A 15,915-nucleotide genomic window follows, 5' to 3' on the forward strand; every position below is an offset into this window, starting at 1 on the left:
TTTTTAAACAACCAACTTGCTGACCATGTGTAAAACATACCACAAAACAGAAAAAAATTACCATCTTGTTTAGGAGGCCAAGAAAGCCATACGCACTGAACCCCTACAATGGAGAAGGTATGATAATTTACCAACTCAACAGTATGGAAAAAAAAGCAGCTCTTCATATCAAGAGAGAAAAAAAGTATGCTTCCATGTAACTTCTGAACGAACATTAGGAAAAACAAACAAACAAACAAAAGCCTTCACCTTGTTTTCATTCAGCTAGGGGCCCCTTCTGGAAGATACTCTTCCAGTTGGAGTTCCTGTCTCAGGATGCACCTCAGTCCAGATGAACTTTGTTACTAGAGCCTCTTAAGTCAGGCCTACTTCAGACTGGCCTCCTGAGGATGACACCAAGTCTCTCTGAAATGCATTGAGTCTTCAGGTGCAACTTCCAGAAGAGAAGATGAGAATCTAGGAGGCGTTTGGGTGAAAGTATAGCTTTAGCCTAACTTGGTGTGAGAGCTAAAGACGGCACTTAGATGGTGCCTTCAGGGACAGAGTCACTGGCTGATAAAGTGTGATCAAGTCCCAGTGTCTGAAGGATATTAGGGTGCTTCAGAAGTCTGAGAAAGACAGCTTGGCCCAAAGAAGGAAGGAGAGCAAGGGCAAGCAATTCTGCAGTGCAGCCAGTTTCCAGGAGGTGGCAACAGCTTCCTTTACATTCTCCCAAACCCACTGGAATGCAAACAGGAAGTGCACATCCCTGAAAGTAAAACTGGTCAACAATGAGGTCTTCTGTTCTCTCCCCTGTCCCTCCTTCCTTCTGTGACAACACCTTGCCAACTCACTAAATTCTCAGCTGGCAGCAACACCTAGACGGAAAGCAAGCAACGACTCCAAATAGATAGTGGTTAGCCAGATCCTTCACCATCAAGGAGAGCCAGATACTTATAAATTCCATCCCTGTCTCAGCCAGCGAATCATGCCTTAGCAATTTCCTCCCACCAGCATGCCACTGGTTAATACCTGCAGCAGCAGGCAGCTGGACCAAGAACTGCCTGCAGGAGCGAGGGAAAACAGCTTTTTGGTAAAACAAACAGCGGGACTATCAAATATGAGATAATTGTTAGGGGAAATATGCCCAGCTCTCACATCTTTTAATATACCTAGCACTTTATCTGTATTGATCTGCTTCTGTTAAAGAGGAAATTCAGAGTTTATCTACCTGTCTGTGCAATCAAGTGTGTTGCTGGACCTATTGGCAAATTACAGGAGCCCCATCAGGATCCTGCTTTTTAGTTTCTAATTTCCGCACCCATGGCAAACATGAATAATCAGCAAAGTTAATCAACACTTGATCTCTCAGGCGCCGTGCGTGTCCAATATCCTGAAATTGGAGGGGCAAGCAGGCAACAGGCATTCCCAACTCTTGGAGGGAGGATGTTCACTACCAGACACCCAACAGTGCAAATCATTGAGGAGTCAGGGGACGGGAATAGCCTGGGGCACTCAAGCTAGGAAGACAACCCGAGTAAACAATTCTAAAAGCTACACGGACGGCCAGTCCTGACGCCAGCGAGGGTAGGGTGAGTACGATTAGGAACTACTTTAAAAATCTACTTACTCATAGAAAGTTGTCCATCCGGTTTCATCACTCTTGGTGGCTAGGAGGCCAGTGTTCCCATCATAGGTCATGAGGCCAAGCTCCAAGTTCTGCGTGGACACGACTTTGAGACCTCCACTGGTGCCCACTGTGAGAGTGATGATCTGGTTGTCAGGCATGAGCAGGTGGCGTGGCATGCCGCTGCTGTCCCGACGGATCTTCAGGGAATTTCCGTTATTGTCAATCAACTCAGTGACATCATTGTCGGCACTATACGTGAAATTGTACAAGTACTCCCCTGTCACCAGGCTCACAGTGTACTGGTGGATGCCGTCGGCGTTGAAGACGTACAACTCCTGTTCTCCGGGAGATGCAGCCTCATACTGGTTGAAAGCATTCAGGACGGGGTTGTTCTTGCTGACCGCCCTGATCCGAATATTTCCGAGGTCTGCGATGTAGATGGTACCATCGGGAGCTACAGCTAAGGATGATGGGGAATTCAAGATGGCATCAGTCGCATAGGCATCATCTCCTGCGTAGCAGTTGCAATTGACATCGTTTTTGCAGTCACAGTCGGAGGCTGCCCCCGCTAAAAGGCAGATCTCCCCATTGGTTGTTACCTGGCGTAGACGGTTAATCTTCTTCTCATCTGTCTCGGTGATATAGAGGACCCCAGTGTGAGAGAGGGCAATGGCACTGGCTGACTCCAGAGCAGAGTGAATGGCTAGTTTGCTGAGCGAGTAGTCAATGCCAGGAACCTGGCAGTGCATGGGGCGTCCCGCAATGATGCTGACTTGGTGGTTCTCGGTGATGCGAAGGATGACGTTGTTCTCTAGAACATACAGGGAGTTGTCCATGGGGTTGATGGCAAGGTCTGTTGGCCATTCCAGGCGAACCTGTGGATGATATGGCACCAAATTCAAGAATAGCCTCTAATGTGCTCAGTGTTTAACTGTGCAGGGCACTTCTATTGATTTTATGCAACTGGGAGAAAAGACTGACTTTTTTTTTTTTTTTTTTACTAACACACTGTACGAGACGCGCCCATCATGGAACCACTTGCTCATTGCCTATGCTGGGTGTACGCAATAGCGAAGAAGTAACTTGGAACAGACATCTCCTGCTTTATCAACTGCTGTGGCTAGAGTAGGCCATGGCTAGAGTAGGTCACCAGTTCTACCCATGATGCTCTTGACAGCCCCAGATAACTGGACCAGGGTCAGAGTCATCACATACAGTTAGGTGGTTCACAGCACAGAGGGCTAGTGTGATGCAGCCCATACTCTGCTCACCAAGCTGTGGCCCTGAGAAGCCTAGGTTCATTTAGCATCTTTATCCGATTCACGACAAGAAGCCACACGGTTTAGAAGGTGTCCCTGACCCAAGGGCAGCCAATGCACAGGCTGGCCAGCGAACTACAACCTGAGTGTTTGCTTGAAAAAGTAAACTGGACCAAACACATCCCTTCTCTGCAGAATCTGAAATGAAAACCTCAGTAACTAGTGGTCAGTTAGTTGAGGAACTTGAGCTGAAATTAATGAAGTTGACTGAGGGTGGAAAAGGCCCTTTTGGAAGAGTAAACATAGACTCCAGGTTGTTTGAAGACCCTTATATTCAAGTCCCGTTTCTGTAAATCAACTATACTCCAATAAAAGTTTTAAAAAAGAAGTATAAAGTCCCATTTCTCCTGTGGTACATTCGAGTGAGCCTCTGTTCTCTGCCAACAGGTAAGAACCTGGACTAAAAGACTATCACTTGGGGGAACATGGCAGAGGGATCTGCTTTAGTTACTACTGCGCAAAGTAAAGGTTTATCTAGTGAGGATGCAATCATTTCAGATTAACAGGGAAGTTCTGATTGACATGTAATACTGTATGGTACATTCTCAAACCTGCAATAATGATGAAGAAGAAAGGTAATTACACGGTAACTCCTACCCTATAATCTGCCATGGCTGGAGTGTATCACCAGCTCCACTCTTCTGGGCAGAATTTCCCTCTCCCATTCTCTTTTTCTACTTCTCTCTCATTTCTATCTGACATGTCCCATTCCATCCTGCTGTCTAGCTCACCTGAAGCCTTCTGCAAACAAACCTGGGATCTGTATCTATATCACCTCCTCCCCCTCCACTTCCGACCCAAACAGGCCCCAGGTGAGAACTTCAGGCCCAGAACCAGGTGTGGCGTAGTGATGAGAAGTGAGAGAAAGAGAGAGAGAGAGAAAGAGAGAAAGAAAGAGAGACAGACAGAGAGTGAGTGAGTCCCACCTGGGCCACGTCCATGCTGGAGTCACAGCTCAGTGGCCGGACAGCAGTGAGGTCATTGGAACCCAGCAAGGTGGAGATGATTCCATTCTGGTCAACCTTGCGGATCATGGTGGCGTCGACAAAGTACATGAGCCCGTTCTTGTCAACTGCAATACCTGAGCAAGACAAACAGTGGGAGTGCGTCTCTTGGCAAAGAGCAGGGCTGGCAGGATGGGGTTGGGGGGTAGAGATGCCCTACCGGGCATTACCTTCTTGGATTAGGGACCTGACTGGAGTAGCACACTGAGAGCTGTGGCTCTCAATCTTCTAAGGTGATACCCCTTCTCAGGGGCACTGTGCTAGATCTGCCTAATTCCTGGGGCACTGGCTGTTTCACCACGCAGCCAAAGAACGAACCTTGGGCTGCAAATGAACTAAGGCTGCAAATGAAGGAATGGGGAGATCATTTTGCATCTGCTCTTTTTAGAAAAGATGTTATTTTCCCAAGTTCACTGCTTAAAAAATTACTGGTAGTAAATTACTTGAATACCCTTCACAACTGACTGCAACAGTGAGGTTGGGAAACAGCGACCCTTGCAGTCACAAACTCCTAAGTCAACAAGTATCCTCCAGGAAGTATTCCCAATGAAGCCTCCTTGACTCCATCGATACTCTGGGGGGAATGCTGGTCTTAGCACTCCCTTGGTAAGAGGCAGACAGCAGCTTCTATTTCTTTTGCATTTTCACCCCAGGGCGCAAGCCCAAGGCTCCCCGTCCTTATTTCATGCTGCTGTGTGCTTTCAGCATAGCTAAAAATGCTAACAAGAATTGGACCTCCAAATGACAGGTCCTTAACTTTCTTTTTTTTTCCTTTTTTTTTTTTTTTTTTTTAAACATGCCCTTAACCTTCAGTTAGCCCTTTTCAAACAGAGATCCATCAGGGCCAAGAACTGCACTCCCCCGCCCCCCCCGCCCCCAAATCCAGGCCCTTGGAAATGATACCCATTCTTAATTGCTACCATTATGGGGCATTTGCAAAATGTCAGGTACTGTGCTTTTGACTTTAGATACACTATTATCTAACAGAACAGCTGTGGAGTGGTTGGAGGCCCTCCTACCCGGCTCTGTTCTGTCTGCAGCCCACACAGCTGGCGCTCTGGCTCTTGGAGCGAACATTTCCTTCTGACTCTCTGTGATTGGCAGCAGCCAGCAATCTCCAGGAGCAAATCCACCCCGCTTTCCATTTGCAGCCTTAAAGACATTTGCGGGTGATGAAGTTTACCTCAAATAAATAAATCCGGTTTCTTTAAGAAACATTCACCCACACACCAAAGCCATCTAGCAGAGTTAAATTATTCTAGGGGAAGCTGTGTTTGGGACTGCCTGGGCTTAGTTCAGTTCCAACAGGGAGGGAGCCATGCGTGTGGCAAGCTCTCTTTGGGGAAGGGCTTTCTTCCTCTGCAGCCTCTACCTCGAGGGCTCATCAGGGTGGCATCCACAGCCTTGCCTCCATCCCCGCAGCGGGCTTCATCGAAGGGCAAGCATTGCTCTCCCGTCCCTGCCACAACTTCTGAATTCCCGGCCAGGTCTTTAGCTCCGCTCAGAGACTTGACTCGGTAGATTCGCCGACTGTTGGTATCAGACACGTAGAGAGAGCCGGACACAGGGTTCACCGCCAGATAGTACTTGTGTGCTGGGTTGTTGCTTTAGGAGAGGAAGTACAGAGAGGAATGATAAGGGGCTATGCAGCTGACCTCCTGGATCAAAGAGATGACAGAAATCCCAGCAAGACTCTACCCACCTCCGCTGTCCTTCCACTTTAGTGAACTGGAAAGAATCTAACGTAGTAAGTTAGTGTTCTAACATGTCATGGCTCTTAGCTGCTTCTAATTGGACTTAAGCTCCTCACGCTATCAGAGAATGCATCGCTTTCCTTCATGCTAGAATACCATTGCTTCATTTAGCTGTTGCGAAAGATCTCACTCTGATACTGCTTTTGTGTTTGTGTCTTGTGGGTGCCAGCCTCCTTTCTTTACCCCATGGGTTTACTATGTTTGCAAGTGGGGCTGAGGAACGCTTCCACGGGACAATGTCCTCTTTTTTTTTTTTTTTTTTGCGGTACGCGGGCCTCGCACTCACTGTTGTGGCCTCTCCCATTGCAGAGCACAGGCTCCGGATGCACAGGCTCAGCAGCCATGGCTCAGGGGCCTAGCCACTCCGCGGCATGTGGGGTCTTCCCGGACTGGGGCACGAACCCGCGTCCCCTGCATCGGCAGGCGGACTCTCAACCACTGCGCCACCAAGGAAGCCCAACAATGTCCTCTTTTTAATCTATGCTCCCTCAGTGCCTCCAAGGTACTAGATCATGAATACTGGGCCAACCTGGAGTTTTCCTAACTTTGTGATGGGCAGCTCCCCAGAGCCATCCCCTGTCCTCAGCCTCAGACCTTCTCTACTGTTCCTCGGTTGTGGATATGAACAAAGTTGGTATCTTGTGTGATGACATGTGATATCTTGCCGATATCATGTCCAGAATCTGAATTGTAAAGGAAGGAGATGTAGTTTTCATATCTTGGGTAACAGTGAGGTCACAGGCATGGCCCAGGATCTGCCAGGACCCTAAGACACACTAGGAGAGAGATACCTCAGGGTGGGGGAAATGAATTAGGAGAGCATGAAGCCTCAGAGACCTGGATCTCTTTCTCTGCCGTGCGTCCAGCTGTCCTGTGTGTTGCTGACGAGGACAGGGTAAGATCTATAAACTTGGCTCAGGACTAAGACACAGGAAACTCTAAACTCAACTTGGACCCAGCGGGTGAACCTAGGGAAGTCTTTTGGCCACGATGGGTCCTAGATTCCTTATTGGGGTAATAAAGGAGTCAAATCAGAGCATCACTCATGACCCTTTTGGCTCAAACCCTACATTTTCATCCCTCTGCAGTGTCTGTCACTGGCTGGAGGTTGAGACCAGAATGGGTACTCATGCTATTCCCACATTGGTGATTAGCATCCCTGCCCCTAGGATGCAGGCAGCAGACGCCTCTCTGTCCTAGTGTGGGAGACTAGGTTTTGGTGCCACATGCCTAAAATGAGCACAGGTCTTCCCCACCCCACCCCGCCCAGTTATTTTTCAACTGTAGTTTGGAATTATGGGAAGAGAGGAGCTGGGAAAGGTGAAGGGAAGGTGAGGGCGATGGTAGTGTTGGATACGTCTGTCCTGTAGACAGTAGCTGGTAAATTACTAATGAAAACACCACCATTTGGGTTCTTCCCTGAGTTAAGGAAGAAAAGAACAAGGAAGCCATTTTCAGGAACAGTTTGTGTGCCGAGACTGTCTTTAATTCCAGCCTCTCCTCAGGTTGCTATTAAGGCATATCAACTAGAAGTCAAGGTCTTTCTAAAATTCCAGCCTAGATAACAGGTCTGGGAGAGTAGGCTACCTGGGTTCCTTTCCTTCCTTCCTTCTTCTTTTTTTGGCTACTAAGTCTTGAGAGACTATCCATACATGCAAAACAAATTAGGGCAGAAAGGGAAAATTCATGCCATTTTCTAATTAGACGCTGTACTTCGTTACTGACCACACAGGAGCTGGTGCCATCATCAGAAGAATCAGGGCACTGCACACCTGTGCCTGTCTGTGAGCAAGATAATTAATTCTGGACTTTCTAGGGAGCCCAATTCAAGGAGGCTTTTCAAAATCTCTGGCAGAAGAGCAGCCAGTTGAGGGGGTGGGGTCAGTTCTTGCTGGGAGCCCATTCTTCCCAGGGCCTCATAACTCATTTCAATCAACATTCCTGCAGAGGAGCTCAGGGAGATGGATGGCCATGCTTTCACACTGGGGCTACGGCAAAGGTCAGATGGAGTACGGAAGTTTGAAGCGGGTGTCCTTCCGGGGCATTGCTGCCTTTTAAAAAATTTGGCCCAATGGGGGTGTCTACAACCAGCCAATTTGGGCGTGCCTGAGATGGTGAAGGCAGAGGAGTCCTACGCGTGGATTTTGCACTGACTTTGATGATCTTGTACAGCTTTATTCTTTGTCTAATTTTGACCTAACATCATGCAGGAGCCTCTGCCAACTTCATTTCAAGGAGTGAAGAGAAGGATTCCCTTGAGTATTAAAATACATTGCTTTGTTTTTTCCTCCTCTTCCAAATAAAAAGAAGGTCCCTTTTCTTCTATTTTAGTGCAACCTGGAGTTTTCCTAACGTTGTAACAGGAAGCTCCCCAGAGCAACATGCACATATATGTGAATTGGACCAATATGGTTTAGGTGATCATCTCAGAGCAGTTGAATGACAAAGCCTACTTAGACAAAAAGTACTCAGTTCACACCCTTCATAATACTTAAAAGTGATCGAATTCCATGACAATTTCCAATGCATCTGACTGTTGGATTCATTCTGACCAGCAGATTGGCAATTAACTTGTTTTTTTTTTTTTTTTTTTTTTTAAAGTGACCATATATCCAGGGGGAAAAAATCATTAAGGAGTTTGAAAATGAGTTTTTGACCCGTTTCCAGTTCATTAAAGCTTTTGTGAACCCAGTCCAGCATTTACAAAAGCCAGAAGTTTGCCTCAACTGTTTAGCCCAAGTATGGACCGCACTGAGCAGTCGGGATGAAAGTTTGCTGAGGGTTCATTACCTTGCACTTGCATCTTCCGGAAATTCTAACTACTGTCAGCTTATTTGGTTCCTTTTTGACTGAATTTCATAATTGCTAAAGCTTATCATATCCACAACACACAATTAGCACATAAAAAGTTACTATATTTGGTACATAAAAATATACAACATTACACAAGAAAGCACAAAACAAAAAGCAAACACAAGGACGCAAACGAACCATATCAAATTATATGGGAAAGACTTCTTCATCTTACCTATGTTTAAACTCTTTATTTCTTTAGAGAAAGAAAACAGAAGGAAAAAGAACAAACAGTTAGCGGAAGAACTGATGATAAAGCAAACATAACATTTTCGTTTCTTGTATAATGGGGCCCCCCAAAAGGCACTCTTTTTCTTTTTTTTTTTTCCCTTCTAGCTGACAGCTCCCAGCACAATTATCTGGAAAGCTCCCCTGATCTTGGATTCCTCCCGACCATTGGAGAATCTAGGCAAGAAAGCTTGAATTCTCTGACCAGCAGTATGGCGTTACGTGACACAGGTGGCAACAGGTGAAACAGGCTAATGAAGGGATGGCACACAGGTTACCTCTTGAGTGCCAACACCTGTCGATTGGTCATGGCTGCTGGGGGGGCGGGAGTGGAAGGATCCTGAAGCCAAATTCAAGCTCAGCCGTCAAGAGTGCTGTGATGTCTTTGGAACATCCGCCTTGGGTGTGGTGATGCCTGAACCACCTACTTGCCATTGGTGCATCACAGAGTCTGTACCACCTGAGAGAGAGCGGCCCTGCCCACAGCCAACTGCATTTGCCAAACACCCTGTTGAACCCTGAGAGTCTCAACCATCTCCTCGCTCTGCTCCTGGCCCCCTCCCCTCTCCCCGTCTCCCTCGCACGCCTGGGCCCCCAAGTCTGCATCCTTTCTTACAGATAACACCCATCAGTGAAAATCACAGGCGATACCATCCTCTCGTAATTGGAGCCAAAGACTCCAGGTAACATTCTTTTTTGGAAAACGAGTCAAAGTGTTGCTTCTGTTTTCTTTTAAGGATAAAAATACACGTCAGTTTCAACAGGAGAGTGGCTGAATCTTAAGGGCATTCAGGAGAAGAGGAGAGAGGCCAGGGCCTTAAACAGAGAAGTGCTCCCCACTCCTGAGGCTCCTAGGGCAACGGGGAAGAAACCCCCGACCCCTCTTCCCCTTCTAGCTAAGGGAGGAGGCTTCAGGGAAGGAACAAAGAGGGTTTAATGCCCTGATTCCTGCCTGGGTGCAGCTCAGGTCTCTGCCGGGGGCCATCATTAGTGGTGGGTTTGCACAGGGATTACATTTCTATATTTTATTCCAACATGTTAGTTTTTGCATTAAAAAAAAGTTAATTAAATGATGCTGATAACTCCTGAGCTCTGACTGACATAGTGCAATTTAAGATTCTTTCTGCAAAGCCTGGTGTGTCAGGGTGGTAGCCAGGAATTCTCGCATCTATTTTATATTGCTTAATGAAAGTGAAATGTTATCTGCCACCAGTGGTAGTCATGTTTGGCTCTTAATTATTGCAATATCAATTCCACTTTTTTTTAGTCAAGATTTTGTGAAGACTGGTTGGGATTTGGGTCTGCAGACCTGACCTACTTCTTTGCTAAGAACATCTGCTTTAAGTTGATTAATATAATACCTGTGTTGGGGGAAGGAGAAGGCAGGGGGGACTAAGTCACTGAGACTGCAGAGTCCAAATGATCACGTAGATCTGAACTTTGGAGAAAGGCTGAGGTCACCGCTATTCCAGACCAGGGCCATTAGCAGAGTGGGTGCTTAGCAGGCAACAAACCCAAATAAGGCACCAGCGAGTCAGTCTATGTATTGGGTTGGCCAAAATGTTCGTTCAATTAATGAATCCTTTGTTCAATAAAGTTCTTGGTGAAAATGAAAAAGGCCTTTTATTTTTCTTAAAACCAAACGAACTTTTGGGCCAACCCAACAGAAGAGCATAGGTGCCCTACTTACAAGGGACAGGCCTAGGCTTTGCGTCCATGGCTTCAAAGAAACCAACCCTTTGAGGAAAAAGTGGTGTCTCAGATTCAAGAATTGAGGTGGGTTAGCTCTTCACACTGTGGAGTCTCAATGACTCCCCTGCAAAGCCTTCAGGGTATCTCCAAGCCTTCTCCGCTTGTCTCAGGGAGCTCTCAGCAGGCTGTCTTGTGATTTATGTGTGTGTGCTTGACTTCCTAGCTTCATCGTGAACAGAAGTGAGTAAGTAAATCTGGACATGAATGACTCATCTCCATACGGCTGATTCTTAGTAGAGAGCCCTGGAGAGAGTAAGGGCTGGAAGAATGGGTTCTTGAGTGGCGGAAGGAATAGGCTGCTTCCCTTAGCGCTGCCAGACCCTGCCTTGGATGAGTTCCAATCCCTCACGTTCTGCTCAGAATCACAAAGCTGCAGTAAGTTGAGACTCTTGTCTCTTTCCATTCCAATTCTATCCCTCTGTGCCACAGAACAGGGTGGAGTTGGAGCGGCCACAGTTTTTGTTTGAATGTTTTAGTTCTAACTAAAGAGAAGTGAGTTGAAATAAATATAGTTCAGTTTTAGGCAGATGTGCTTATGCAGCTCATACATGGTCCTTCAACCATCTTTTTTTTTTTTTTTTTTTTTTTTTTTTTGCGGTACGCGGGCCTCTCACTGTTGTGGCCTCTCCCGTTGTGGAGCACAGGCTCCGGACGTGCAGGCTCAGCGGCCATGGCTCACTGGGCCCAGCCGCTCCGCGGCATGTGGGATCTTCCCGGACCGGGGCACGAACCCGTGTCCCCTGCATCGGCAGGCGGACTCTCAACCACTGCGCCACCAGGGAGGCTCTTCTACCATCTTTTAGATGGTTGCTAGCCATTCTGGTACTCACGGCTTTCAGGAATCCTCCTGCCCTACTGTGCCAACTCACCTAGCATCATAACAGAAAGTGGAGTGCTCAATGGAGAAGTCATATATCATGGAAGTGTAATAGTTAATTAACAACAAATTTTAGGTTATTTGTCTGGATTTTGTGATGTTTGCACTAGTTGTCAGACTTTCAAAATTTGCAATTTGTTTTGGTTTCTTTTCTTATCCTAAACAATAGTCAGTTTAATTCCAAAATTGCGTAAGATTCAGGTCCCATGAAACCTGGGTACCTCCTTGGTGAAAGAGCTTTGAACACAGTGCCAAGAACTGTCCAAAATTTTATGGAACTATTGTCATTGTTACTCTGGGTAGGTGCTGTGTTATATTTTGTTTCCTGACCTCCATGTTTATACCCTGACCTCACAGAGAAAGCATTCCTCTCTGACTACAATCTCATTCTCCTCCCTAATGTTCTACGTTGGCATTAAGCAGGGTCTGTTGGAGCTGTACTCTCAGGCAAAGCTGGCCTTTGGTGAAGCTTACTTTCAATTTCTGCTGCCCTCGCCCGCCTTCCTAGGCTCCCACTTCTCTTGCGTCTCTTCCCCCTCTAGCACTCACACATTTGGGCCAGACCATTCCCTCCCCTAAACATCCTCCCTGGTGCAATGATGCTGCTGACCTACCCCAATACCATCGTCAGAGTCTCAGCATGGGGAAGTGCTTTAGTTGGAAAAAAAGCACAGTTCGTATCATAATATAATTTTATAATGGGAAAATGAAAAGAAAATTAGAATTTCAAACATGAAGGAAAGTGTGAGAGTCTCATGTTTATGGAAAGGGGCCAAGTTAAGAAAAGGCAGAGAGACACTGTCCCGTCCGTTATCATTTACTGCCGCACACTGGGGTTCACGTCTTGAGATAGTCTCAAATGGGGGAGAGAGGAAAGCTTTTCCGCTGACCGAAGTTCACCCTAAGATGTGAGTGACTGACAAACTTACTCTATTCCCCAGGGCCTGGGTTTTCCAAGGACCATCTGAAGAGGGTGATAGTTATGAGAAGGGAAATGGGCTCCTAGAGGTGGGGTATCAGGCTTTCTGGGGAGGTGGGTGTTGAAAATGTCTTGAATGCCAGTGGAATTGGAGCTGGCAGGTGATAACCGGTTTACCTAGGAATAAGGCTCCTGCTACCATCAGAAGTTTTTCAGGCACATAGAACTCTGCCCCTGCATGTTTTGTTAGGCAAAGGAAGAAGCAAGGAAGAAGGAGAGCGAATATTTAAATAAAATTCAGGTTCGGAGGCTCAGCTCTGGGTTGGGTAAGTGAGACAGGGATGGGCACCGACTCCCGAAACTGGATCATTCAGCTGCCAACTCACAATGGAGAAAAGACAGAAGCACGACAGGTCTCTCCCTGCCCGCCCACGCGTCCCCACCTCCCCGCCCTTTGCTGGTTACTGTTTTGAAGAGAGGGGATTGACATCCCTTTGTTTTCAGGTATGTAGTGGGAAGAAAAGAGGAATCAAACCAGTGTTCTTGTTAAAGCTCAACTTCTAATCGCCTGGATACCTGGCTGATAAAACAAGAGCAAGTCCAAAGGCGGTTAAAAAGGGGGAAAAAAAAATCACACAGCCGTGAAGGGGAATTGACAGTTACACTTCTCCGCAGCTGTCCTCAATGTCACCACGTGGGCCCTTAGCTTGTACCACTGATGTTGTGGCCCCTGCAACTTCAGAGACGTGGAATCAGGGACAAACTCCAACCAAACGGTGGATGCTGGTCTTTGTCCCCTTTAACTCAAGCAACATGTCTTGACCCCCTCCTGTGGGCCAGGCACTGCTCTGGGCATCAAGGGGCAAAGATGTCGGCTCTATAGAAGTTCACATCCTGGGGCCCTATAGACTTGCAGAAATAGCTAAAAAACAAGGCAGTGAATGGTGTCACCTTTGTGGAAAATTAGAGTTAAGTGGCCCAGGGGAGGGAGAGAATTATTTCTGCTTGGGGAGACTGGGCTTCATGGAAGAGCCCAGTCTTAAAGATGGAACTGATGAGGGAGATGAGGTAGAGAAGGTTATTTTAAGTAGAGTGAGTCAAGGTGTGGAGGCGGGGACGGGCAGGCAAGGGCTGATGTGGCTCTGAGCAGGAAGAGAGGTGACAAAGAAGCAAGGGCCAGATGTGGAGGGTGACAAATGCCAGATGAAGTCATGCAGCCCTCATGGAAAAGCCCAGCGCTAGCTCCACCCCCTTCCCTGCTTGCTTTCAGGGCTCCCCACTGCCCAGAGGATGCCTACAAAGAAGATGCTTTGCTAGGGTAAAAAAGGAAGTAAACATACTAGGAAAGGGACCTAGTTGGGGAGCTCTAGGAGGGTGGCTTGTCCGGTTGTCATTTTGACAGCCTGAGGATTATCCAGCCTCTTCCACTCCGCGTCCTTCCTCCTCTCACTGTTCGCCTTTCGGTGATTACACCCTCTTACTCTACCCCATGGCTTCCCCCTCTGTGTTTCCATGATGGTTGGTTGTTGGCTCTTCTAGAACACTCAGCTTGAATTGCCTTTCCTTGCCCAGGTCCCCATCTCTCACCCTCGAATGGGTGCTCTTTGAGCCTGGGATTCATCCCCTTTTGGACCCTCAGAGCCCAGCATGGGCCTGACCCACCCTAATGCCTGGTAAACACATCCTGGATCACTGATCACTGAGGCTGGAACCTTCTTGGGTGGAAGCTGGGTTTTCTTCTCTCCTTTTATCCCTCCCAGTGCCTGGCACAGTATCAGCTCCTCAGAACACTCAGCATCACTTTCTGGTGGTCAGAGCACTGATCTCTCCCACAGGAGGGGCCTCAGAGACACAAAATGTAGGTGCACCCTGTGACTTCTTCTAAGTCCTTCACTTGGCAGCTGAAGCTGCCTCAGAAAATACCACTGCCCATTTGGCTGCTCAGGTCAAAATCCTAGCATCACCCTGGATTCTCCTCTCCTCTCTCTTTTTTTCCCTCATTTTTTTTTACACCCTATAAACACAATTCCTATCAGATTTACTTAGAAAATATATCCCAATTGGAAGCTCCCCATCTCCCCTGCTATCACCCTAATCCATCTCACCATCACCCAAATCCTGGACAATTGCTACAGCTCCCAACTGTAGTCTTACACCCCAACAGTCCATTCTTCACCCAATAGCCAGAGTCCTCTTTAAAAAATGCAAATCAGATCCTGTCAGCTCCACCCCCCTTCCTACTTCAAATTCCAATGGCTGCGCATTATATAATGGAAAAGAAAATGAAAAAGAATGCATATGTATGTATAACTGAATCACTTTGCTGTACAGCAGAAATTAACACGACACAGTAAATCAACGATACTTCAATAAAATAAATTTAAAAGCAGAATACGATTCACACGTGTCGACATGGTCATTCAGACCCTGAAGCGCTGGTCCCCTATCTACCTCTCTGCCCCACTCTGAGACACTCTCAGAAGTCCATACTGGACTTCCATCAGTCCCTTAAATAAGCAGGCTGTTTGCTGATGTTAGGGCTTTTGCACAACTTTTCTCTGCCTGGGATACTCTTCCCCAGGTCTTCATGTGGCTGATCTCATCATTCAGGTCCCACCTCAAATATCACCTAGTATGAGGGGTTTCTCTGACTTTACCTTACGAAGCTTCTTTCTCCCTCCTTCCCACCACCATGGCTCCTACTTCCTACCCCCTTAGAGTTTCCTTATGGCATTTGGTGCTTCCTGAAAATATTTTAATTTGTCCACATGATTTAGTTTGAAGTTCCCTATCAGGCCACAAACACAACTGAGGCTTTTCTTGTTCCTCTGTTTGTTTTGGTTTTTTTTTTCCCCTTCACCAGACAGTTCTGCACATAGTATATATTTGCCTTGTTGAATGAATTATTTCCCTTATTTATAGACTGCATTTCTCCCTCTACTTACAGATCCCTCTCTAGGTTTGAGGGCCTAGAATCAACTTTCCTGAAAAGAGAGTTTCAAAGAGCTTTTGTCCAGCACAGAGACCTGGACTTCAGACTCAGTAGCTAGCAATGGCCAGGAGGAATCTCCTAGGGTTGGCCAGAAGTTACCTAGCAAGGCCTATGCAGTACTTCTAAGTCAGATCCTAGTAAATGTGCACAGATATCCAGAAAATTCATAGAGAGCTAGCACATAGAGGTGCTCAATATAAATGCCTGAATTAATAAATGAATGTTAGAGGTTCTTAAACTTTGATGTGCATCAGAATCTTTTACAGAGCCTGTCAAAGAGAAAAGATGCCTTGGCCCTTCTCTAGACTTACTGAACCAGTGCCTCCGGGGGTGGGCTCCAGGAATCTGTATTTTTAAGAAGTGCCACTTTAGAAACCCGTGAAATGGACCATCAGCTTAAAGTAGTAATCCTTTCACTATTTAGTATGTATCAGATTCACATGTGAAGGTTTTATACAATACGGCTACCCAGGTCCCACCCCCAGCACCTTGACTGAAGGCTTTCTCCTTTGCTGTAAGGCAGGTGCCGACAACTGTACTAAATACACATGCAGTGTTTTATAGATACACAAAGCATTTCCCCTAGTCCTTATCTGATTCCAGGCCTA

The 15,915-nt window shown here is 46.8% G+C and overlaps 1 protein-coding gene across 7 annotated transcripts in view; it reads right to left on the reverse strand.

Moving 5' to 3' along the window:
• Positions 1–15,915, reverse strand: part of TENM2 (teneurin transmembrane protein 2) — a 1,009,203-nt gene that overhangs the window by 58,730 nt on the left and 934,558 nt on the right. For 6 of the 7 annotated variants that reach the window (XM_060094960.1, XM_060094959.1, XM_060094962.1 and 3 more), the window contains 4 exons: positions 8,715–8,735; positions 5,305–5,537; positions 3,855–4,009; positions 1,610–2,484 (listed from right to left, as the gene is read on the reverse strand). In XM_060094960.1, coding sequence (XP_059950943.1) covers positions 1,610–2,484; positions 3,855–4,009; positions 5,305–5,537; positions 8,715–8,735 — 1,284 coding nt within the window. The remainder of the gene's footprint in view (positions 1–1,609; positions 2,485–3,854; positions 4,010–5,304; positions 5,538–8,714; positions 8,736–15,915) is intronic. The other variant, XM_060094965.1, reaches the window with a different exon arrangement.

The sequence above is a fragment of the Mesoplodon densirostris genome, chromosome 3, assembly GCF_025265405.1.
Source record: "Mesoplodon densirostris isolate mMesDen1 chromosome 3, mMesDen1 primary haplotype, whole genome shotgun sequence".
Classification (NCBI taxonomy): Eukaryota; Metazoa; Chordata; class Mammalia; order Artiodactyla; family Ziphiidae; genus Mesoplodon; species Mesoplodon densirostris.